The following is a 22,943-nucleotide window of genomic DNA, read 5'->3' on the forward strand; positions in this document are numbered from 1 at the left end:
TTCAGGTGCACAGTTCCACAACACAGTTGTACACTGTTGTGCGTTCACCACCCAAAGACAAGTCTTCCATCACCATCTGTCCCCCCATCCCCTCCTCCACCTCCACCTCCTCCCATCCCTTCCCCTGGCAATCACCATGCCATTGTCTGTGCCCTTGAGTTTTTTCTCATTTTTGCTCAATCCCTCCAACCTCCCACCCAGCCCCTAAACCCTCACCCCTGACAGCTGTCAGCCTGCTCGCTGTGGATCTGTCTCTATTTTGCTTGTTAGTTCAGTTTGTTCATTAGATTCCACGTATGAGTGAGATCATGTGGCACTTGTCTTTCTCTAACTGGCTTATTTTACTCAGCACAGTGCTCTCCGGGTCCATCCATGCTGTCGCAAAGGCTAAGACTTCCTTCTGTTTTATTGCCAAATAGTATCGTATTGTGCAAATGTACCTCAGCTTTTATATCCACTCGTCTACCGAGGAGCACTTGGGCTGCTTCCTGATCTTGGCTATTGTAAATAATGCTGCAGTGAACATAGGGGTGCAGGTATTCTTTCGAATTAGTGTTTCAGGTTTCTTCAGATATAGTATTCCTAAAAGTAGAATCACTGGGTCAAAAGGCAGTTCCATTTTTAATTTTTTTTTTATTTTTTATCCTCACCCGAGGATATTTTTCCATTTTTTGTACAGATAGAGTGGGAGGGAGAGAGAGGAAGGGGGAGAGAGAGAGAAACATCGATGTGAAGGGACACATCGAGTGGCTGCCACCCGCACAACCAACCAGGGCCGGGGACAAACTGCAACCGAGGTACGTGCCCTTAGTGGGAACCGAACCCGGGTCTCTCCGGACCGCAGGCCGACGCTCTAACTGCTGAGCCAAACTGGCCAGGGCTCCATTTTTAATTTTTTGAGGACACTCCATACTGCTTTCCACAGCTGCACCAGTCTGCATTCCCACCAATGGTACACGAGGGCTCCCTTTTCTCGCCAGCACCTGTGTGTTGATTTATTGATGGTAGCCATTCTGACAGGTGTGCTATCTCATTGTGGTTTTAATTTGTATTTCTCTGATGATTAGTGATATTGAATATCTTTTCATATGTCTATTGGCCATCTGTATGTCCTCTTTGGAGAAGTATTCAGGTCCTTTACCCAGTTTTTAACTGGTTTTTATTTATTTTTTAGTGTTGAGTTGTGTAAGTTCTTTATAAATTGTGGATATTAACCCCTTATCAGATGTGTCATTGGTGAACATGTTCGTTCTCCCGTCCAAGGGGTTGTCTTTTCATTTTGTTGATGGTTCCCTTTGTTGTGCAAAACCTTTTTAGCTTGATGTAGTCCCACTTGTTTATTTTTTCTTTTGTTTTCCTTGCCTGAGGAGATATATTAGAAAAAAAATTGCTATGAGAGATGTCTGAGATTTTACTTCCTATGTTTTCTTTGGGATTTTATGGTTTCGAGTCTAACATTTAAGCCTTTAATCTACCTTTAGTTTGTTCTTGTGTATGGTGTAAGAAGGTGGTCTAGTTTCATTTTTTTGCATGTATCTCCCAATTCTCCCAATTTTCCCAGCACCATTTATTGAGTACACCATCTTTACCCCATTGTATGTTTTTGTCTCCTTTGTCCAATATAAATTGACTCTAAAGGTGTGGGTTTATTTCTGGGCTCTCTTTTCTGTTCCATTGATCTATAGGTCTGTTTTTTATGCCAGTACCAACTGTTTTGATTACTATTCGTATATTCTTTGCCTCTTCAAGGAATGTTTCTTTACCACCTTTAATAGCTGAGACTAGACTCCCCCAAGCCCTGGGCCTTCCTAGCAGCCCTCAACTGACCAGGGGCTGTGTTTTGTTTTGTTTTGTTTTAATCCTCACCCAAGGATATTTTTTCATTTTATCTTCAGATAGAGTGGGGGGGGGGGGTAGAGAGAGAGAGACATCAATGTGAGAGAGATACATCGACTGCTTGCCTCCCACACGACCCGACCAGGGCCAGGGATCAAACTGCAACTGAGGCACGTGCCCTTGACTGGAATCGAACCTGAGACTCTTTGGTCTGTGGGCTGACGCTCTAACCGCTGAGCCAAACCGGCTGCGTTTTTGACGGAGTGGGGGAAGGGGAAGAGGGGGAACAGAAGAGGAGTGAAGTTCGGGTTCTGATGGGGTGTTACTGCAGCATGGGCCACATCACTAACTGGGTGAGGGGGATGAGAAGCAGGGGAGCAACAGGAGGAAGTAGCCTTAAAGTGAATTGCGGGGGTTAAGCAAAGTGCTGGTGACTATGAAATCCACCTGGGAAGATGGAGTGTGGTCAAGAAAGAGTGCTGAGCAGGCATTGAGCAGGCTTGTGGGGAAAACAAGCCACAGGTCACCCTTGGGAATGAGTGGCCAAGGGGCCTGGAGGAGCTCACATGGGGAGCCCAGGAGTGGGCTGGTGGCCTTGTGAGCATGGGACACTTCCAGGAGGAGGGCAGGACATGGGATGGAAAGGAAGAACAGGAAGAGAAACAAAGGAGAAAATGAACACATGGGACTACATCAAACTAAAAAGCTTCTGCACAGCAAAAGAAACAATCATCAAAATGAAAAGGGAACCCACCATATGGGAGAACATACTTGCCAATGATGCATCAGATAAGGGATTAATTTCCAAAATATACAGAGTACTCATACAACTCAACAAAAGGAAGACAAAGAACCCAATTAAAAAATGGGTAGAGGACCCTGGCTGGTTTGGCTCAGCGGTTGGAGTGTTGGCCTGTGGTCCAGAGAGACCTGGGTTCGGTTCCCGCTAAGGGCATGTACCTCGGTTGCAGTTTGTCCCCGGCCCTGGTTGGTCGTGCGGGTGGCAGCCACTCGATGTGTCCCTTTCACGTCGATGTTTTTCTCTCTCTCTCTCTCTCTCTCTCTCTTCCGTTCTCTCCCTCCCACTCTATCTGAACAAAAAATGGAAAAATATCCTCGGGTGAGAATAAAAAAAGAAAAAAATGGGCAGAGGACCTAAATAGACACTTAATCAAACAGTACATACAAATGGCCAAGAGACATGAAAAATTGCTCAACATCACTAATCATCAGAGAGATGCAAATTAAAACAACTATGAGGTATCACCTCACACCTGTCAGAATGGCCGCCATCAACAAATCATCAAATAACAAGTGCTGGCGAGGGTGTGGAGAAAAGGGGACTCTAGTACACTGCTGGTGGGAATGCAGACTGGTGCAGCCACTATGGAAAACACTATGGTTTTACCTCAAAAAAATAAAAATGGATCTGCCATTTGACCCAGTGATCCCACTTCTAGGAATATACCCTAAGAAGCCTGAAACACCAATCAGAAAGAATATATGTACCCCCATGTTCATAGCAGCACTATTTACAATAGCTAAGATCTGAAAGCAGCCCAAGTGTCCATCAGTAGATGAGTGGATAAAAAAGCTGTGGTACATATACACAATGGAGTACTACGCAGCTGTAAGAAAGAAAGATCTCTTATCCTTTGAGACGACATGGAGGGACCTGGAAAGTGTTACACTAAGCAAAACAAGCCAAACAGAGAAAGACAAATATCACATGACCTCACTTATATGTGGAATATAATGAACTAAACAAACTGATGAACAAAATTGACCCAGAGACATAGAGGTAAGGTACAGACTGACAAACCCCAGAAGAGGGGAGTTTGGGGGGGGGGAGGGAGATAAACTACAGAACTTACATGCATGTATGCATGACCAATGGACATAGACAACAAAGCTGGGGAAGGGGTGGGGGGATGAGGAGGAGGGTGTCAATGGGGGAAAAAGGAGAAACATCTCTAACAAAAACAAATTAATAAAAATAATTTAAACAAGAAAGAAAGAAAGAAAGGAAGACAGGAGCCAGGTGCCAAAGTGTAGACTAAATTGGGGGATCTGGTGGGGGTGGGGTGGAGGATGACTGGGGAGGTGGGGAGACAGTCACAGCAGTGATGCAGCAAGTGCTTCAAAGGAGCCCTGTTTTAGACAGGAGGGAGAGCACGGATTGGTGTAGCAATGGCCGGGGGAGAGGGTGGCCCCAACTCCTGACTGAGGCACAAAGGAAGGATGTGGGGAAATGAGCAGCTTGCCTTTCTCAGGCCCGAGGACGAAGTGGCACCCTCGTCTGGGGACAGTGCAGCAAGGGGCAAGATGGGGTGGAGGCAGGAAGCCAGGCACCTGTTGGCACTGGCTCACCAGTTCCTACAGGCGCAGGAGAGGGTTTGGGCACGGGGGGCATTATGGGAAGCGTGTCATAGGAGCACCTTAGGCTGATTTTCACTTGGTTCATCAATGGGAGAAGCAAGGGGTCAGGCGGTCAATCTAGCCCTGAACTTAGTCTCTCGGTGGGGGTGGGGCACATAGCCGGTGCAGCCACCATGAGAGAGCCAAAGGAGTGGCAGCTGGAGGCTGTCACTCAGCCATGCCTCCTGCAGCAGCTTCTTTGAAGGAGACCTGAGGGGCCACCGCCACCGGTCATTTGGGGTTGAAAGTGGTAAGGGTTTCTGCCAAACTTAAAGGGGTACGAGATGGCTCCGGGAGGAGCTTCTTGGAGATGAGACAACACCGAGGCCCTGAGGTCGGTCTCAAGCTCTCCTTCGAAGGTTCTTCTCCAGATGGTGGGGGCCAGCCAAGCAGCAAAGACCAGCTTACAACTGTCACCTTCCTGTCAAAGCCACATGGGCGCCGCTGAGTGGACAGCGCAGAGGCCGGGAAATGGAACGACTAGAATCGTGCTGAGATTTCGGGCTGTGATCACCTGCATGCTGGAACTGAGTGAGCGCAAACAGGAAGCCTGCGAGGGTTTGGAAGAAATTCTGTCACCAAAGGAATTCCAAGTTGGGTGTGCTAACTCCTGTGGCTGTTCAACCTCCGGAGGAGCTCCCGAGAGGTGGCACTGCCCCGGGGTGCACTTTCCCAGGCACGTTTGGTAAGGGGCCAGGGAAGACAAGGGACAAGGAAGCGTCCCGAGCAGTTCCTCCCAGACAACAAACCAGGGGGTGCTCAGTGGACTCAGGTGGGAGCTCCGCATTCCAGCCTGTGGCCTCCGACGCCTCCTCAGGCGAGGGGTGCTGTGCTCCCCAGTCTTCCCTGTTCTGAATGCAAGTTCTGTGCAGTTGTCCTGCACCAACTCCTTGCCACCTGGACTTCTCCTTAGGGAAACTCAGGCATGGCAACTGAGGGATGTGCCCATGAAAGCTGCAGTCTGGCCCGGCCAGTGTGGCTCAGTGGTTGAGCGTTGCCCCTGCACCAAGAGGTCACCGGTTCGATTCCCGGTCAGGGCACATGCCCAGGTTGTGGGCCTGATCCCCAGTGGGGGGCGTGCAGGAGGTGGCCAGTGGATGTTCTCTCTTGATGTTCTCTCTCATCGATGTTTCCATCTCCCTCCCTGTCCCTCCTCTCTCTGAAATGAGTGAAGGAAATGAAAGCTGCCGCCTTAGCACAGCTCGGTGGTGCAGGTACCGCCCAGCCCCTGCTGTTGTTTGTCAGCAGCAGGGCCAGCCGCACTCCAGGGGAGGGCGATCGAACCCACCTCCTGACCCGAGAAACAGCGAACATTTGTGGACATATTTTTTAGACCGCCACAGCTACTATCATTACATCCCAGTGATATGATGTTTTTGAAACAGATTTGAAACTCTAAAGATAAATCGTGAGCATTAGTAGTATAGCTTAGCAAGGCGTCTAGACACAAAATCAAAACAGAAGTCAGTAGTGTTTCTATTCACTGGGAACAAAGAGAAAATAAGTATTCTTAAAGGTATCATTTATAATAGGACAAACATTTTTAATGCCATATTATTTTTTCGTAGGGTTACCGTAACTATCACAAATTGAGTACTTAAAACCATAGAAATCTCTTCTCGCACAGTCGTGGAGGGTGAAGTCAGAACTCAAGGTGTGGGCGGGGCCGTGCTCCCTCTGAAGGCACTAGGAGACAATCCTTCCCAGCCTTTCCAGCTTCTGGTGACTGTTGGGAGTGCTTGGCGCTCTCTGTCTCGTAGGTGTATCAGTCCAATGACTGCTCTGTCATCGCATGGCCATCTTCCCGGGTCTCCGTGTCTTCACGTCCTCACATAAGGATGCCAGTCATTGAATTTAGGGCACACCCAAATTCATATAATGATCTCATATTAACTAATTATATCGGCAAAGACCCTATGTTCAATAAGGTCACACTCTGAGGGTCAGAGTGGACATATAGAGGAACATTTTTTATGATCTCAGGGTAGAGAAAGGATTTCTTAAAGTAACATAAAAAAGAAAAAACATAAAAGAAATGCTATTATATATAATGCCAAAAGGTGGAAATAACCTAAGTGACCCATCAGTAGATGAATGGATAAGCCAATTTGGTATATCCAGGAAAATTATTATTCAGCCGCAAAAAAGGAATGAAGTACTGATACACTGCAATTTGGACAAAGCTAAAAAATATGCTAAGTGAAAGAAGCCAGACACAAAAGGCCACATATTGTATGATTCCTTTTATATGAAATGTCCAAAGTAGACTAAACTGTTCCCCGAATTTCATATGTTGAAAACCTAACCCCCAATGTGACCGTATTTGGAGATAGAGCCTTTCTCTTAGTCCATTTGGTCTGTTATAATAAAATATCATAGACTGGGTAGCTTATAAACAACAAAAATTTATTTTTCACAGTTCACATATTTGAAAGACTCTAAAGATAAATCATCGGTATTAGTAGAATTTGGCAAGGGTTCTAGAAACAAAATTGGCTGGAAGTCCAAGCTCAAAGTGCCAGAATGGTCAATTTCTGGTGAGTTTTCTTCTTAGTCCATAGCCAGTGCCTTCTCTCTGAGTCTCACATGGCAGAAAGGGCCAGGGAGCTCTGTGGGGACTCCTAACAGTATTAATCCCACTCATGGGGCTCCATCCTCATGACCTAAGCACTTCCCAAAGGCCCACCTCCTAACACCATCACATTGGTAGTTAAGATTTTAACATATAAATTTTTTTTGGGGGGGGGGACACAAACATTCAGATCACAGCAGCCTTTAAAGAGGTAATTAAGGTTAACAGAGGTCATAAGGGTGGGTCATAATCCAATATGATTGGTGTCCTTATAAGAGGAGGAGGAGACAACAGGGATGTTCCTGTACAGAGAAAAGGCTGTGTGTGAGCAAATGGAGAAAGGCCTTAGAGAAACCAAACCTGACAGTACCTTGATCTTTGACTTCTAGCCTCTAGAACTGTGAGAACATGAATTTCTGTTGTTTAAACCACCCATTTTGTGGTATTCTGTTGTGGCAGCTTTATAAACTAGTACATATGCTATATCCGGAATAGGAAAATCCGTAGAGACAAAAGGCACACTAGTGGTTGAAAAGGGGATGAGAGGAGGAGGAATGTGGAGTGATTGCTAAATGGGTAATGGGTGTTTTAAAGGGGAAAATAGGAAGCATGTAGAATCACTGGTCCATAGCAATTCTGAAATCCAGCTGTGCGATGTTTCCAGTTCTTCAATTAGGGCTTACTCTTACTGCTTCGGAACAACCTCTGTGAATCTGGCCCTGCCCTCTGAGTTCTCAGTTCCAACCTCTCAAATTATCTTTTTTTTTCTCCCTATAAACTATAGCTAACTTGAAAACTTAGTGGCCTAAAATAACAACCATTTATTTCTTGCACTTTCTGTTTTTCAGGAGTTTGGGAGCAACATAGCTGAGCAGTTCCGGCTCAGGGTCTCATGAAGTTGCGGTCAGATAAGTGACTGGATTCATCTTGCAGTTTTCTTTACACATCTGTGATTTGACCTGTTATTATGGATAAAATGTATTAAATGATGCCCTGGCCGGTTTGGCTCAGCGGTTAGAGCGTTGGCTCATGGACCAGAAAGACCTGGGTTCGGTTCTCGCTAAGGGCATGCACCTCGGTTGTGGTTTGTTCCTGGCCCCGGTTGGGGTTGTGCGGGTGGCAACCACTTGATGTGTTTCTCTCACATCGATGTTTCTCTCTCTCTCTTCTCCCCTTCTCTCCCTCCCGCTCTTTCTGAAGATAAATGCAAAAGTGTCCTTGGGTGAGGATAAAAAAAAAAACGTGTTAAATGGTGATCACCTGGAATTTACCCAAATTTCCTACATTAACTCTGGTAGAAATCAGTCCCCCTTTTAGGTCTTCACACTGTTGGTCAGACTTCCTGTGCCATAACTGATCACGTGATGGAAGACCTCTCCCAAGGGGGTTTTAAGTTCACAGACGGTGGATCACAGATGATGCGCAGGAACTGAGTGGCGTCGGGAAAGCTGGAACCAAGACTGTTTTCCTTTCTCTCCTGTTGCCTCTGTCCAGCTTGGGCTTCCTTAGAGGCCGAGTGGTACAGCTGACAACGGCAATGTGATCTTGCTTATAAAACATACAAGGTTCTGGGAACATCATCTGTGCATGGGGTGATGACATTAAAAGTGGCTATAATGGTGGTTGATTTCTGTTTTCTGAAACTTGTGAGTCTGGTGCTGCGACATCCAGAAAAGTAGGACACAATACATTTGGGATCAGGGTGCAAAAAGGGTGAAAATTCATTCCCGGAAGAAGATACTCCAGGCTGACATTTCTTTAAAAAACAAACAAAACAAACAAACAAACAAACAAACGCCCCAAAACATTAGGACACCTTGTTGAGATTCCTCCACCTGAGACTGAACCAAATAAAAATGTGGAGGAAAGGAGAGACTGGCATTTTATTTGGAACTAATCTTACCAAGAAAGGCTTCACAGTTAAGTGTGTCAGTTAATTTTTGCTACGTAAGCCACCCGAACTCCAGTAACAACAATAAACATTTCTCAAGTGTCTGCAAGTTGGCTGGGAGTTGGATACCTGGACTGGCTCAGTAGTGTCTCTGCAGGCTGGCTGATAGGCTGGGCCTGTCTAGGGCAGCCTGGTTCAATGTTTCTCTCATCTTCCTCCTTAGCTCTGTGACGACCCAGCTTATTCATCTCAGCAAAGGCAGAGCACAAGATTAAAGCGAGCCCCACTGTATCAGCATGCTTCAAGCCTGTGCTCGTTTCATGTCTGCTAATATTTCATTGGCCAAGGCACAAGGCAAAGGACATGGATGCAAGAAGGGGCGGAGAACTGAGATCATTTATACAACTGACCATACTCTGTGCCCATGGCCCCCAATCACACATGTAAAGTTTCCTCTCTATATCCCCATCCAAATATCCCCCCAAATTTCTTCCAGTCGTGGCTTCAGACTAGAAGTCTAGGACCTTGTGATCCACATCAGGTTTAAATATGTTTCTATGGCCCAGAGGCCTATGAATTTTTAAAAAGACAAGTTATTGGCCTCTGTCTGAGTCGGTTCGGGCCCCTCTAGCAAACATCATGGACGGGATGGCTTAAAGCAGCGAACATTTATTTCTCGCAGTTCTGGAGGCAGGAAGTCCAGGATGAAGGTGCTCATAGGTTTGGTGTCTGGTGAGAGCTCGCTTCCTGGCTCGCAGATGTCTGCCTCTCGCTGTGTCCTCATGCGGTGGAGAGAGAGTGAGCTAGCTAGCCTCTGGTTCTCTTCTTATAAGGGCATTCATCCAATCATGAGCTCCCCATGACCTCATCATCTCCCAAAGGCCCCGTCTCCAAATACCATCTAATTGGGGCTTAGGGTTTAAACATACAAATTTTGGGGGACACAACATGCACTCTATAACACTCATACAGACCCAATATACAATGGTGAGACTGGGACAAGCTAATGTCCATTTGTAAGGGAAGAATGACCAATACAGAAGTCACTGAATTACAACTATTTTGACATTCCATGGGGCAAATATTGCCAAGTTTCTCTACTTTAAGGAGAAGGAAAATTCCTTGGCTAGGTTTTGGTTCTGAAACCTAGAAGTGGTTCACTACGGGGGGTGTTGGTAAACTTTTTCTATAGAGGCAGATAGTAAATTTTTTTTTAGGGTTTGTGGGCCAAAGACAGTCTCTGTCACATAGTCCTGTTTTTCTTTTTATGGCCCTTAGCAATGTGAAAGCCATTTTTAGTTCAGGGGCTATAGTTTGCCAACCCCTGTCCTTGTCCATTACTCTTCACAATACTGTCTGGGCTCTTTGATACGTTCTTCCTTTTCCATCTCGCCCTTGACCACTTCTGAAGAGAGCATTGAAAAATATGCCAGTTCTTGGCTATAGGGCCAGCATTTTGCTGGTAGAAAATCGGGAGGCTAGAAGTCTTTACATTTTGAACAGTCTTAGTTTCTTTTCATCTGGGCTGGCAGCAATTTTGCTAACATGGCTGCCTCAAAAATGTTGTGGGTTTTCTATGTATTTTATTTTACTCCATTCACATACCAAAAGCAAGACAAGTCTTTTCCGGGTATGTTTAGCTCTCTAGACTTAATTACCACTACTTTTGTCATATCTGGCTGCTGTGAGATCATGCCCTTACCATTCCTGGGAGCCGACACCAGGCAAGATTTTAAGGGGCCCCCTATGATTTTTGCTCCCTGGTATTACTCCTGTGACTATGTTACATTATATTGCTAAAGAGAATCCAGGTAACCAAACCCTGAAAGTAAACTTTCTTTGGCTAGGAGCACAAGGGGTGTCAGAGATTCGAAGAATGAGAACGATTAGACATGCTGTTGCTTGCTTTGAATATGGAGGTGTGGGGGAAAAGGGGCCACTAACCTGACAAGCTCAGGGAAGGCCTGTGTGGTGGCCTCGCAAACTCAAAGACCTAAAGTAACCACAAAGGGTGGTCTGAAATTAAGACTGTTTAACTAAGAGCAGTTTATGGCAGGTAGTCATGTCCTAGGCCAGCATCTTCCCTAACAAAGGTCAGTCTTTACCTTAACTGAGCCTGTCTATTGTCTTTTTGCATCTATGATGACATATTTTTGGAATGTGCAAGTAATTTTCCTTTTTCCAGACCCCGAAAAGCACGGACACCACTCTGCAGAGACAATAAATCCCCTTACTATTGATTGTTGTTGATTGTTAACTATCCTATACCCATCTATGTAAAAGATGTAGGTGCCTATCATTTTACTTTTTACCCAATCCCAGAGGTTTCCCCACTTTGCTTTCTCCCACTTCCCTAACCGATCACCAGTAGATTTCATGTAACCCACTCATGTCTCCTGATTGTAATATATAAAAAAGGTGCAAGACTGCCATCCTCTGGAGCATTATCTCAATCCATTGAGATTTTGCTTCCTGTCAACTGTATACAGTTTTGGCTCAAACTCACAAGTTATTCACAGATTTGAGTTTCTTATGTTGACAGAGGGGACCGTGTTCAAGGACCAGAGAGTGCCCTGACCGGTTTGGCTCAGCAGTTACAGTGTCAGCCTGCGGACCGGAGTGTCCCGGGATCATGTGGGTGGCAACCATTTGATGTGTCTCTCTCACATTGATGTTTCTCTCTTTTTCTTCCTCCCTTTCTCCCTCACGCTCTATCTGAAGATAAATGCAAAAAAAAAAAAAAAAAAGTCCTCAGGGGAGGATAAAAAGCTGAGAGTGACCCCTGACAACCAGCAAAGAGGCCCTGACAACCAGCAAAGAGGGTCTCCCAAATATTATCTGCTAGATGTACAGAGTGAACAACCTAGAAACTTACCTTATCTATCTATTCCACAGTGACATACACATATCTATTGGGAAGTAATGGTAAAGCAACATCTACTGAGCTCTTGCTCTGTGTCCCAGCTGATGAGGGCTGTAAGGAAATAGAGGACTCGGTACTTCCCCCCAGGGCCTGTGTCTTAGACAGGGGCTTATACAGCACACAGCAGAATGAGTTCTTTCTGAATTCTCTCAGTGATATTCTCCAAGGGTATACTCGGTGCCAGGTGGCAGGAGACAACGGTGTTGAATCAGACCTACACCCCAGTCTGGTAAAGCGAGATGCACGCATAACCACAACCCCAGGCAGGGTAAAACCTACACGGTAGAACAATCTTGGGAGGTTGGGTAGGGCTGTAAGGAGAACAGGGCCATTAACATCAGCACTGGGATATTGCGGTTCTCAACTGAATTCCTGGGAAAGCGACGACCCGACTTCCTCGGGCTAGACTGAAATGCAGACACCGGGTGAAGCGCCTACTTGCTCGGTGCATTAGTCCATTCAGACAGTACCGACCTCCTTTGCTTAGTTATGACTTGGAACGCTGAGTACTTGAACATTACACAGCCAGCGCCCCACGAAGCTGTTCGCTGCCCCGGCGCAGCGAAGCCGCCCATAAATCTCAAGCAGGGTGTGAACAGGCACGCGGGCTCCAGCGCTCGGGGAGCAGAGCGTCGGAGTGCGTGCGCGTGCGCGTGCGCGTGCGCGTGCGCGTGCGCGTGCGCGTGCGCGTGCGCGTGCGCGTCAGCGAGTTCCCACCAGCTGCGTGACCATAAAGGAGCTCCGGCGTGTCGTAAAAGGGCCGCACGCCAGCAGCGCTCTGGCAGACGGCTGGGAGTCCATTTTGGACGCCGTCTCAGCTGCGAAAGTTGTAAGAACCTGTTGCTCGTCAGAGTGGCGGTTCGACCGGGCTCAGCCCCGCGCCCGGCGCTCGCTGTCTGCAGGCCGGCCTCTCGGGCGCGGTGACCGGGCCGCGGACGGCGCGATGCGGCCCGTGGACGCGGACGAGGAGCGGGAGCCCGAGCAGGACTGGGAGCGGTCCCTGAGCCCCGCGCTCGACGCCGTCCGCCGGGACGTCACCGCCCTCGAGCGCGAGCACGTGCGCGCGCACCTGAGGGCCCGCAGGAAGCTGCTGGAGATCGAGAGCCTGCTGGACGAAATCAAGAGCGAGGTGGAAGCGTCGGAGGAGAGCGCCCTGGATCCCGCCCGCAGTCCGGGCGCCGAGGCGGAGGAGAGGGTGATGAAGCTGTGCGAGAAGGTGGAGAAAAAGGCGGTGGAGGCCGCGCTGATGGGGAAGCGGATCGTGGAGATCCACCAGCAAATAGACAGCTACGAGTGTTGCTGAAGGGCGCGGGAGCAGGTGCGGCTGGGCCACGGGGCCGCCCTCCTGCTGGGGGCGTTTGTGATGCCCCGCACCCAAATGTCTGGGCCTTGGGGGGTGGGAGGCGGCTGTGGGGGCGGAGAGGCCGAGGCTGCTGAGATTTTCGTTTAGATGTTACCTTTTTAACGTTGGTGATGAAAAAAAGAACGCCTTGGCATGTGGTTGTGAAATGTGCATAGGCTTACAGGAAGTATCCGCAAAATGTGGACCAGCCCAGTCACTAGGGTGAAAACCTAGGTCACAGGACCAACAACAACAAAAAAGAAATGTCAGAGAAGTGTGAAACTGAAGTCAGGATGGAAACGTGTCAATGCTCTGCTGAAGTTGGAGTGTTTCAGACGACCTTAGGGCCGGTGGTAGCATTTTGCATGGTAGTTGGGTGTCTGCGCTGTGATGCTAAATCTCCCCCACTTGTACCCCAGGTTATCGGCTGCTGGACTCTTCAGCTGGTAAGGAGGACTGACTGCTTGGAGAAGCCGAAACCAGGAGTCTTCCTTCTCCTCTCTCCCGTCTTTCTGTCTGCGTTTTCATCATGGTAAACACATCTCCAGTACATTCTGGTAGATGGTTTCAGTATTATGTTGTCACGTGCGGAGTATGATCGTTAGTTGCGTTCAGTTTGGAAAAGACAGCTTATGTATTGTTTTGCTTTTTATGAAATGCTCTTACATAAAAAAATAGGATCTAGATTGTAAGCTGCTGTGTGGTCGTATTTGTTACTGTGACGGTTGTATTTTTAACGTTTGCAAGTGTATTCTTGTGCTTTGCTATTTTTTATGCTACGTGGAATTTGGGGACCCATGAGAGAGACTTGAAGGCCGAGTTCTGGAAGACAGAAGACACATCTTGGCTGCTGCTGAAGCGAGAACCCAAATCCCGGTGGAGGGTGTGGCTGCCTCTTTGGATGTGCTGAGACAGCGCAGAGGACGGTTGGCACGGAAAGTGGTGGTGTGTGAATTTTGGGACTATGCAGTCCGTCAGATCAAAGGAGGAAGGCTGTGTTCTGGGTTTCCTTTTTTCTTCTTTTTTTCAGAAATGTAATTTTTTCTGTGGCACGTTAATTGGTGCACATCATGTAACCTGTCTGGTGAGTAACCTAGGATAGGGGATGAGTTCTAGTTACTACGTGTATTTGCTGACTTTTTGATATAATACAGTCACGCATTTCGCAGGCTTCTCTGCCGCAAATACACATGACCTCTGGGGGAGTTGGAGAGGAAGGCATGGAGCTGGTGGTCACAGTGGGCCCCAGACTGATAGCAGGAGGCATCTTCCAGGCTTAGATTATATCCAGCCTGGGTGATCAGAGCAGACTTCATAGGGCCTGAGAGCAGAGCTCAAGCTTGTTATGATGAAGTTCATTTGCCTGGAAAAACCAATGCTGAAAGCCAGTTTTTAGAATCTTTGTACAAATGACCAAAGCCATTGACTTGGCCAGGAAAAGGTGAGATAAATAAATTTCTTTAAAAATGAAAGTTTCTCAATGGTTGTCTATCCTTGTCAAATGGAGGTCACATGCTTCTGATTTAGAAATGCTCTCAAAACCCTTCAGGGACTGTAGCCGCAGGGGGGAGGCGGCAGAGCAGGAAGGAGCCTCATGAAAGAATCTGGTCTGGCCCCCCACCTTCAGGAGGTTCATTCTGTCACTTATTCACTATGACCCTGTGCCATTCCAGACTCTCCTGAACGGTAGGGATTTCTGGGAGAGACAAGCTGGTAGTGGGATACAATCTGTAAATACTCAGTACAACATGGTGTCCTCAGTGCTAGTCTTGGAGTCGGCATGTAAACTGAGTGCTCAGAGGTGCATGGCTCCGTCCGTGAGCAGACGCTGTGCTCGTACACTTGGATCTGGTCCTTGTTAGCCTAGAACAGTGCCTGGCCACAGTAAGGCAGGAACGAAGATGATTATATCAGCAGTGAGTCCTGTAGAGAAAACGGGAGCGCTGGAAGGAGGACTGTTGGGGGAGGTGTTGCTGCTTTATGTAGGGTGGTCAGGTGACATCTCTGGTACAGTGACATTTCAGCAAAGATAAGTGTGCAATACACAGGGATGTCCAGGGCCAGTGTTCCAGGCAGGTGGATTAAGCAGGGCCCCGAGGTCAGGAGCGGCATGACACCTGGTGGGGACCAGTGGGAGACAGCTCGGCAGAAGGAGCAGTCGTCTGACTGACATGGGAAGCAGTTGAAGGCTTAAGCGGGGGAGTGATAGGGTCTGACCACATGTGAAGAGACTCACTGGCTGCTATGTGGGGAATTGTCAGTGGGGATGGAGCAAGGATGCCAGCTGGGGGCACCTGGGGCACAGGGTCACGCAGGCCCTGGGGAGCATGGACCGCGCTCTGACGGCGTTGCTCTCAGTGTGCGGAAGGCCTGGATGTCGACGTGCAGGGTTCAGCCGTGGTTCTGAGGCTCCTGGCCTGTGCGCCCATGTAGGGTAGCTGTGCCGTTGGTCAAACAAACAGCGCAGTTTTTAAGTGAAAGCTGGCCCTGGGACCAATGAGTGGAGCACAAGTGTGAACCAGGACTGTTGCAGGCAAACGGGTAAGCAGCCTGTTTATACCGTGACGGGAGCCCTGACAAGGGGTCAGCTGAGCATTAGGAAGCTTGAGAAAGCTTTCCAGACCAAGTGAGTCGGTCTGGGCCTGGGAACATAGGCACCCCCGAGCCCCGGACACAGGGAGCAGGTCCGGAACCGGCCAGGGCGACGTTTTATTTTCTTGATGAGTTCCTTAGTTTTAAAGCAACGGACAATTAAAATACACATTTTAAAGATACTGTTCAAATGAAAGTGTTTAGTGTACTAGCTAAAGTGTGCACTTCCCAAACACAAATAGCTCTCCGTGTTTTAAATCATAAACAAATGGACAGCCCGAGTGGTCACAGAGTGCGGCTGAGAGGGGCGAGGTTTCGCTGCTTCGCCTTCACAGGGACTGCGCCGGCATCGGTTACTTTGCTGAGTGCAGAAATCACGGCACAGCGGCTCGGAGCTGTGGGCCCACGCCGGCGAACACCTCAGCTGTGATGAACTCACTCTCGGATGGACGCGCAGAGTCCTGCGTGTCAGGGGCCACGCTACCACCGAAGTCTCGGAGTCAGCGGCCGTGCAGTGTTCACTAAAGAGAAAAATGTTCGACCGAGTTGGTTGAAGCTTACATATTGTATCAGTCTTCTGTGGTCTCAAAGGATCACAACTCGAGTGGCTTCAAACCACCCATTTCAGGCCTGAGGGCAGAGTCCTACTCAGAGCCAGCACGGCCGGGGTCCTGGAGGCTCGGGGAGGCGCCCACGTCCCCGGACCCCTGCCACCTCACGTCACTGCACTGTGTCCCCGCTTCCTCTCCTCTGACCCCGGCCCCTCCTCATCTCTTCGGTTGCATGGGCCACCCGGAGAATCAGGACAGCCTCCTACCTCAGGACCCTGGACTCAGTCCCCTCTGCAAAGTCCCTTTGGCTCGTAAGTGACATGTGTGGCTGTGGGGATTAGGCCTTGGGCGTCCCTGCGAGAACTGCAGCCAGTGCGTGTGGAGGGACCGCGGGTTTCGTCACCGACGGGGGTGCGGCCTGTGAGCAGCGAGAACAAGCAGACGGCCAAGTCGGTGTTTCTGTTAATTCCCTGAGACTGTCACACCCTTTGTTGCCTGCCTCCCAATGAATGCCCTGGGCCCACCGCCCCCCCCCCCCCCCCCCCCCGTTCACCCACCCGGCGTCCCCAGCAGAGTCTGTACGTTTCCCTTGTCTCTCCGTCCAAATTAGCAGGATCCAAATGCAGTTTTGCCCGCCTTGGGCTCTGGTAGCAGAAGACCAGGCAGTGTCAGCTGGGTAAATGAGGTGCAAACTTGTCTTCCTCAAGTGGGAAACGGGGGAACAGTTTGTCCTGGACCGTGTGGGAGGGCCATGTGGGAGGAACTGGAACTCGGAGTCCTAGGGCTTGGGTCTGAGCCCGTGGAGGAGCGGAAAAAGGGACTTCCTTCTCTCGATGCCCTTGGGAGGGCGGATGCTGCTGGGGCCCAGTGGGAGAGGCCTGGAGCGCAGCCGCGGACACCTGGGAGTCGGGGCAGGACCGGGGCCCTGGCACACCTGTGGTCCAGAGCGTGCGCACTGCCGCTGGCCCTGGCAGCCGGCGCCCCGAGGATGAGCTGCTCCAGGTGCCAGGTTTGGGAGAAGGCTGCTGTCTGCCCCTGAGGATGCCGGGAGCAGACAGGCCTCCTCGCCCTTGGAGGGGGCGTGGCTCTGCTGGCGCCTGGACCGGACTTCTGGCCTCCAGAACCGGAGGCGGGAGGTTCCTGCTGTGTCGAGCCCGTCTGTGGGCCTTTGCCGTGGCAGCCGAGAGCACTCACGGGTGTGCCGAGACCCTTGAAGATGTGCCGGGTGTCCCTTCCGAGCCAAACAGCGGGAGCCTGACACCAGAGCACCCTCCCAGCTCTCCCCTGCCTGCCTGTCACTAAGGGCCCCAGGCCCTCTGGTGTCAGCCCTTCCTCAGTGGTCCTTGGAGGGGTTCATTAACCAAGACTAAAAAACATACAAATGGCCCTGGCTGGTTGCTCAGTGGTTAGAGCATCAGCCCAGGGACCAAAGGGTCTTGGGTTCAATTCCCAGCCCGGGTCGGGGTCATATGGAAGGCAACCATTCGATGTATCTCTTTCACATTGATGTTTCTCTTCCCCTCTCCCTCACTCCTCCTCCTCCTTCTTCCCTTCCACACGCGATCAAAAAAAATCAGCGGAAAAATATCCTCAGGTGAGGTTAACAACAAAAAGGAAAAGAAATGTACAGATAGAAGGTGCGGACAACATGGCCTTGGCCGCTGAGCACGGTTCCGATCGAACAGTTGCTGTAAGCTGGGCGTTTGTCTGTCTGCACAAATGATTCCCACAGCTGCTCGGCCACTCTGCAGCCTCAGACACGGGCTGCGCCACTGCCTCGACGGGGCGGCCTAAGCTACAGAAACTTGTTTTCTGCAAGTCCCGGATCCGGGGCTAACCCCGAAGGTCTGAAACGCAGCTGAGGACCAGGCTTCCGGAGGGTGGACACCGGGCGCCATGGCCGGTCGGGGCAGGAGCGGCTGGGGTCCGCGCTGCTCGTCCGCGTGGGCCTGGGCATGGTGCAGCCCCGGGCGATTTGCCCGCCTGGCAGCTGAGCCCCAGGCCTTCCCACCCGCCCTGAAAGGATGCTGACGGCACGCGGGCTCGGGAGAAATGGTGCGTGTGCCCATCTCGCAGACTCCCACGCACACCCCAGGGACGGCCAGGCTGTTCCTTGTGTGAGGTCACCCAGAACAGCTCGTGCTTCACACTCTTCCCCTGCAGCCGTGCCCGGTCCACAGCGGTCACCCGCACCCGACTGGAGGGTGACCCTGCTCTGTGGGACGCGCCAGCACCGCACCTGACAGCGCTGGGGGAGCGTCTGATCCTGGAGTGGGCAGAACACAGTGGCCACTGGCCTTCCTTCTGGCCACTCGGCCACTCGGACCCCAGTCCCAGAACCCAGAGCCTGTCCCTAGGGGGTGCTGTTCCTATGCTGTAGCCCGGCCCCACAGGGAAGGGCCAGTCCTGGAGAGGGCACCGAGCCTGTGGTTACCATGCTTCTGGCCTCCACACCGAGAAAATGCACGGCTCTAGGTGAAGCCCCCTGTCCGTGGGATGCCCTGCAGCAGCCGCGGCACACTAAGGCCCCGCCACAAAGGACTCGACGCCAGGCCGGTGCCAACGCGCAGCATGGGTGGCCCTTGAGGGTGGGGAGAGCGTTGGCTGCACCAAGTGAAGAAGAGATGCCAGAAGGACCATGGCAGAGGGAGGAAGAGCATCAGAAGGTCCAGAGAAGTGAGGGTGGACGTGAGGCCGGAGAGCCCCGTTGACAGTGTTCCTTGGAGGGCACGAGGACACCCCCTTACCAAGCAGGGCCGTCTTGCCACATTCTGGTGGTTACAAGTGCGACACAGCCCACCAGCTTCAACGGGAGAAGACACAGATCTGTGGGAGGGATGTCAGTGTTGTGGCCTGGGACATGCTCTCGGGATGAGGGTCGTGTGTGGCCATCTCGGGAAATAGAACAGGACATGCTTCTCAGATAAACTCAGTGGCTTAACATCATGCAAGTTGTTGGTTTCTCATGTCCCAGTCTGTTGACACCCTTGTGGTCCCATGGGTCCTCAGAGGCCCCCATCAGTGGCTCTGAGCTCTGGAGGTCCTCAGAGTGCCCTCTGTCAGGCAGCGGGTGATGGAGAGAGGAGGCTTTGTGTTCCCAGCCAGCCCGGAAGGGAGCACTGCCCCACATCCGTGGGCTGAAGTCAGCCACATGGCCGCCGTGAGTGAGGGCGGCTGTGTCCTGGAAGGCCACGAGGACACAGGTGGTGGGGACACTTGCCTGTCGGCTTCAGATGAGGGTTGACCTCCAGCAGGAAGGGGGCAGAGAGGGCCTGACTTGCTTGTAGATGACCACGCTGGAGAGCTCCAGCCAGAGGCCCGGCTGCTTGACTCTCAGGCAGCCCACCCCAGACTCAGTCCTCTGCTCCTGAGGGGCACAGAGGTGGCTCCAGTTGTCACTCTGCCCCTGCAGGCTGCACTAATGGGACGGTACCAGTCCTCCAGGGTGGGCTGGGCACACTGAAGCTACCACCTTGGTGTTTGTCTCATTGAATACATAGCTCCTCTACGGCCACCTCCTTTTTGGGATGTGCAGCTGAGAGTCGGAGAGGTTGAGCGTCTTGCCGGGGTGGCCATCCCTGAGACCCAGCCCTGGCGCTGCGTGTTTTGGACAGTCTTGCTCCTCCCCTAGCTGTGTGATCTTGGGCAAGTCTCTCTGAAGACCAGTTTTCCTCCTTAAAGTGGAGATATCAATTCCTGTCACATGGCCTGGATTGGGATCCCTTTGAGGGAGAGGTTATCAGGGCAGGCTTCCTGGTGGTGGCACTTCCCAAGCTGAGTATGGAGTTGAGTTTTGCAGGGCAGACTCCGAGTCCAGGAGCGCAGTCCAGAGAGTAGGGATGCCAAAAGAGAACATTCAGACAGGCACAAGCGAGGGGGTGGGAGTTGGGGTGTAGAGGGGCATTCCTTGGCTGGAGAGATACCTGGCAGGCTGCCGGGGGCGGGGTAGTATTTGGGATTTGGCTTAAAGGTGGACAGCAATGACCCTGGCCAGTGTGGCTCAGATGGAGCATCGTCCTGTACACCAAAGGTGGGGTTCAGTTCCCAGTCAGGTTGCGGGTTTGATCCTGGTCTGGGCACGTACGGGAGGCCAGTGATCCATGTTTCCGTCACACATTGATGCTTCTCTCTCTCTCTCAAAATGAAAAGAAGGTGGGCAGCACAGGCCTTAACACTGGAAATGGGGGCAGGATCATCGGAAGTCATTGAGCAAGCACCACCTCCTGCATGGCTCAGGTGACACCTGGCCTGGGGCGCCATGCCGCTGGTCCCCTCCCTCCTCCATGGGCAGCTGCCAGTCTGCTGCCCAGTGGCCTCCCCGCTGCAGACTAGAAGTGCCTGCACCAGCTGCTGCCCACCAGGCACTGGGATGGGGCCGCTCTGCTGGCTGCCCCTGTTCACGCACCTGGTGCTGCTGCTGCCGCCGGGCACCTGGCCCAGAGGCCCCATTAGGGTCTTCGTGGTGCCCCACAGCCACATGGACGTGGGCTGGCTCTACACCATCAAGGTAGGTGCCGCGCGTCCTTCTCCATCCGCCCCCTGGAGCTGCCTCCTCCTCCTTGCTGGGTCCCAGTGTGGGTTTCTCTCGGGTCTGTACCAGTGTGGAAGGACCAGCCTGAGCTCCAGTTTGCCTCTGGCATGAGCAACTGGGCAGCTGACCTTGAGCTGGTCACTTCCTGCCTCTGATTCCGTCTCCCCACAGGGACAGGGAGAATGGCAGGCAGTGCGGTCAGATGAAGTGTGCATCGGCCCGAGTCAGGCCGTGGTCAGTCCTTGTCTGGGGGGTGCTGTCTGGGCTCCAATTTCCCCCTCTGGTTTTCCAGGGCGCAAGTCTGTGCCCTGGTTTTCCCTCTGCCCAAAGCCTTTCCTCCCAGAGGTTGGCAGACTCGTCTGTAGCTTCCGTCAGGTTCCTCCAAAGTCATTGTCTTGGTGAGCAGGCAATCCAACCCAGGTCCATTCCCTCCCTCCTTCCCTTCCCCAGTTTCACCGCTGCCTTGCTGAGGGCCTGTCTGCCCCCTGGGGAGGAGGCTGCACAGTGGGGGCGGGGCTTCCGCATCCGTTCCCCACGTGCTCACTGTGCCTGGTGGGCTGCGTAGACACTCCATAATGCTTGTTGAAGTGATGCATGAACTGGTACGAAAGGAGAAAGGGTGAGAGCCTCTGGTTTCCTTAGGTTTCGGGGGCATGCGGTTTGATATCATAACCCAGGCTGCCTCCAACTCTTTTTAGGAATGAGAGAGAAAATGCCGACATAAATGAACAAAGACCCTCTGTGGTTATGGATCGATACATTTGCAAAGGACACTAATGAGGGAGTAGCTAGTTTTAAAGGGAGAGATAGAGGCAGGAAGATTTGATGCTGAGTGTTAAGTCTGGGCCTGGGCATATTGGGAGCCTCTGGGGGGACGACTCACCTGCAATGGAGATGGCTTAAGGGGTGGGGTGCATGCTCGTCACCCCCTTTTACAGAAGAGGAAACTGAGGGCCAGAGAGGGTCCGTGCCTTGCCCAAGGTCACTCAGGAGTAACCCCAGAGCCTGCTGACTCCCTGCCCGGAGCAGCCTTGGGCACACTGTGCACCCGGAGACGGGAAGAGCCCCTGGGCTGGGGGGAGACAGGCAGGTGACCACAGGGACAACCCAGGGACAGCTCCTCTCAGCTTCAGCTCTCAACACCCCTCCCCTTCATTTCAGCCCAGCAGGCCCCTGAGGGGGTCCCTGGGACCTGTTTCCTCCTCCTGGCTCTTGACGGGTGTTCATAACCGTACGCTCAGGGACAGCCGGTGTGCTCCTCTGGGACACTGCCGTGTGGTGTCATGGTCTGCTTCCTCGCCACTCGGCCCAGGGTGGCACGGTCTCAGCAAAGCTGGAGAGCCATGTCCTTTCTCCGTTGACAGCTGGGTGGGTCCTTTGATGAGCGGTGGGGAGGCGGGGGAAGAGCCCTGTGCAGCCGTCACTGCGGGAGGCAGGCCCAGGGACATTTTGCCACCCTGGGTTTTCCCCCTCCCGCCCCTCCCCAGGAGAACATGCATCTCTACGTCAAGGACGTGTACGCCACGGTGGTGCAGGAGCTGACGCTCAGCCGGCACCGGCGGTTCATCTCCGTGGAGCAGGAGTACTTCCGGCTGTGGTGGGACTACTACGCCTCAGGGAAGCAGAAGAATCAGGTGACACTGCCCTTGGGGAGCGAGCGGCCACGGGGTCCCGGGGAGACTGGGCAGGACGCGCCAGGGGCCCGGGCTGTTCCAGATGAAAGATCACAGAGAAATGACCGAGCAGTGTGTGCCCCGGGCTGAGGCCTGCACTAAAAAAGGCTGTTTGTAGGGCTTTTGGCAAAATGCGGTTGAAGTCTGTGGATTAGAGAATAGTGTTGTCTTATGTTAAATGTCCTGATTTTGACAATTCTTTTGTGATTAAAATTATCCTTGTCTTACCAAACGCCAAGTAAAGTACCGAGGATAAAAGGCGTACACTTGGCAGCTATACTCTCAGCGGGTTCAGGGAAAAGCTCGCTCTGCGTGGACCGGGGTGGGGGGGTCAAGGAAACTGGGTAGAAACGTTAGCCACGGACACTCCGGGGTACCCGGAGCTCTTTGCACAATTCTTGCACATTTTCTCTGAGTTCGAAATTCTTTTGAGAGTGAAAATTCACAAAACGATGTAGCGAGAAGCAGCCAGGGGCCAGGTGCTGCTCTGGGGGGACACGGCTGTCAGGGAGGCTCCGCAGGGTGAGCGGAGGCGCGGAGGGCAAGGGCGGCGTGTCTCCCGCAGAGCAGCCCCACGCTCTGGGGTTGTGACCTGGCCTTTCTCTCTGTCCATG

General features: G+C 51.7%; 2 protein-coding genes across 2 annotated transcripts in view; both read left to right on the plus strand.

Moving 5' to 3' along the window:
- Positions 1–12,583: 12,583 nt before the first annotated feature.
- On the plus strand, positions 12,584–14,454 carry LOC118643111 (putative MORF4 family-associated protein 1-like protein UPP). The gene is made up of 2 exons (XM_036281017.1): positions 12,584–12,958; positions 13,402–14,454. The coding sequence occupies exon 1, from the start codon at positions 12,584–12,586 to the stop codon at positions 12,941–12,943; it is 360 nt and encodes a 119-aa protein (XP_036136910.1). The 3' UTR covers positions 12,944–12,958; positions 13,402–14,454.
- A 6,040-nt stretch (positions 14,455–20,494) lies between these two features.
- Positions 20,495–22,943, plus strand: part of MAN2B2 (mannosidase alpha class 2B member 2) — a 38,946-nt gene continuing 36,497 nt past the window's right edge. Inside the window, exons 1-2 of the mRNA XM_036281072.1 lie at positions 20,495–20,632; positions 22,144–22,290. Coding sequence (XP_036136965.1) covers positions 20,495–20,632; positions 22,144–22,290 — 285 coding nt within the window. The remainder of the gene's footprint in view (positions 20,633–22,143; positions 22,291–22,943) is intronic.

Source organism: Molossus molossus, unplaced genomic scaffold (genome assembly GCF_014108415.1).
Source record: "Molossus molossus isolate mMolMol1 unplaced genomic scaffold, mMolMol1.p scaffold_m16_p_1, whole genome shotgun sequence".
Taxonomy (NCBI): domain Eukaryota; kingdom Metazoa; phylum Chordata; class Mammalia; order Chiroptera; family Molossidae; genus Molossus; species Molossus molossus.

Excerpts from the sequence above, each read along its gene's own strand:
- LOC118643111 (XM_036281017.1), top strand. The coding sequence starts at position 12,584 with ATGCGGCCCGTGGACGCGGACGAGGAGCGGGAGCCCGAGCAGGACTGG.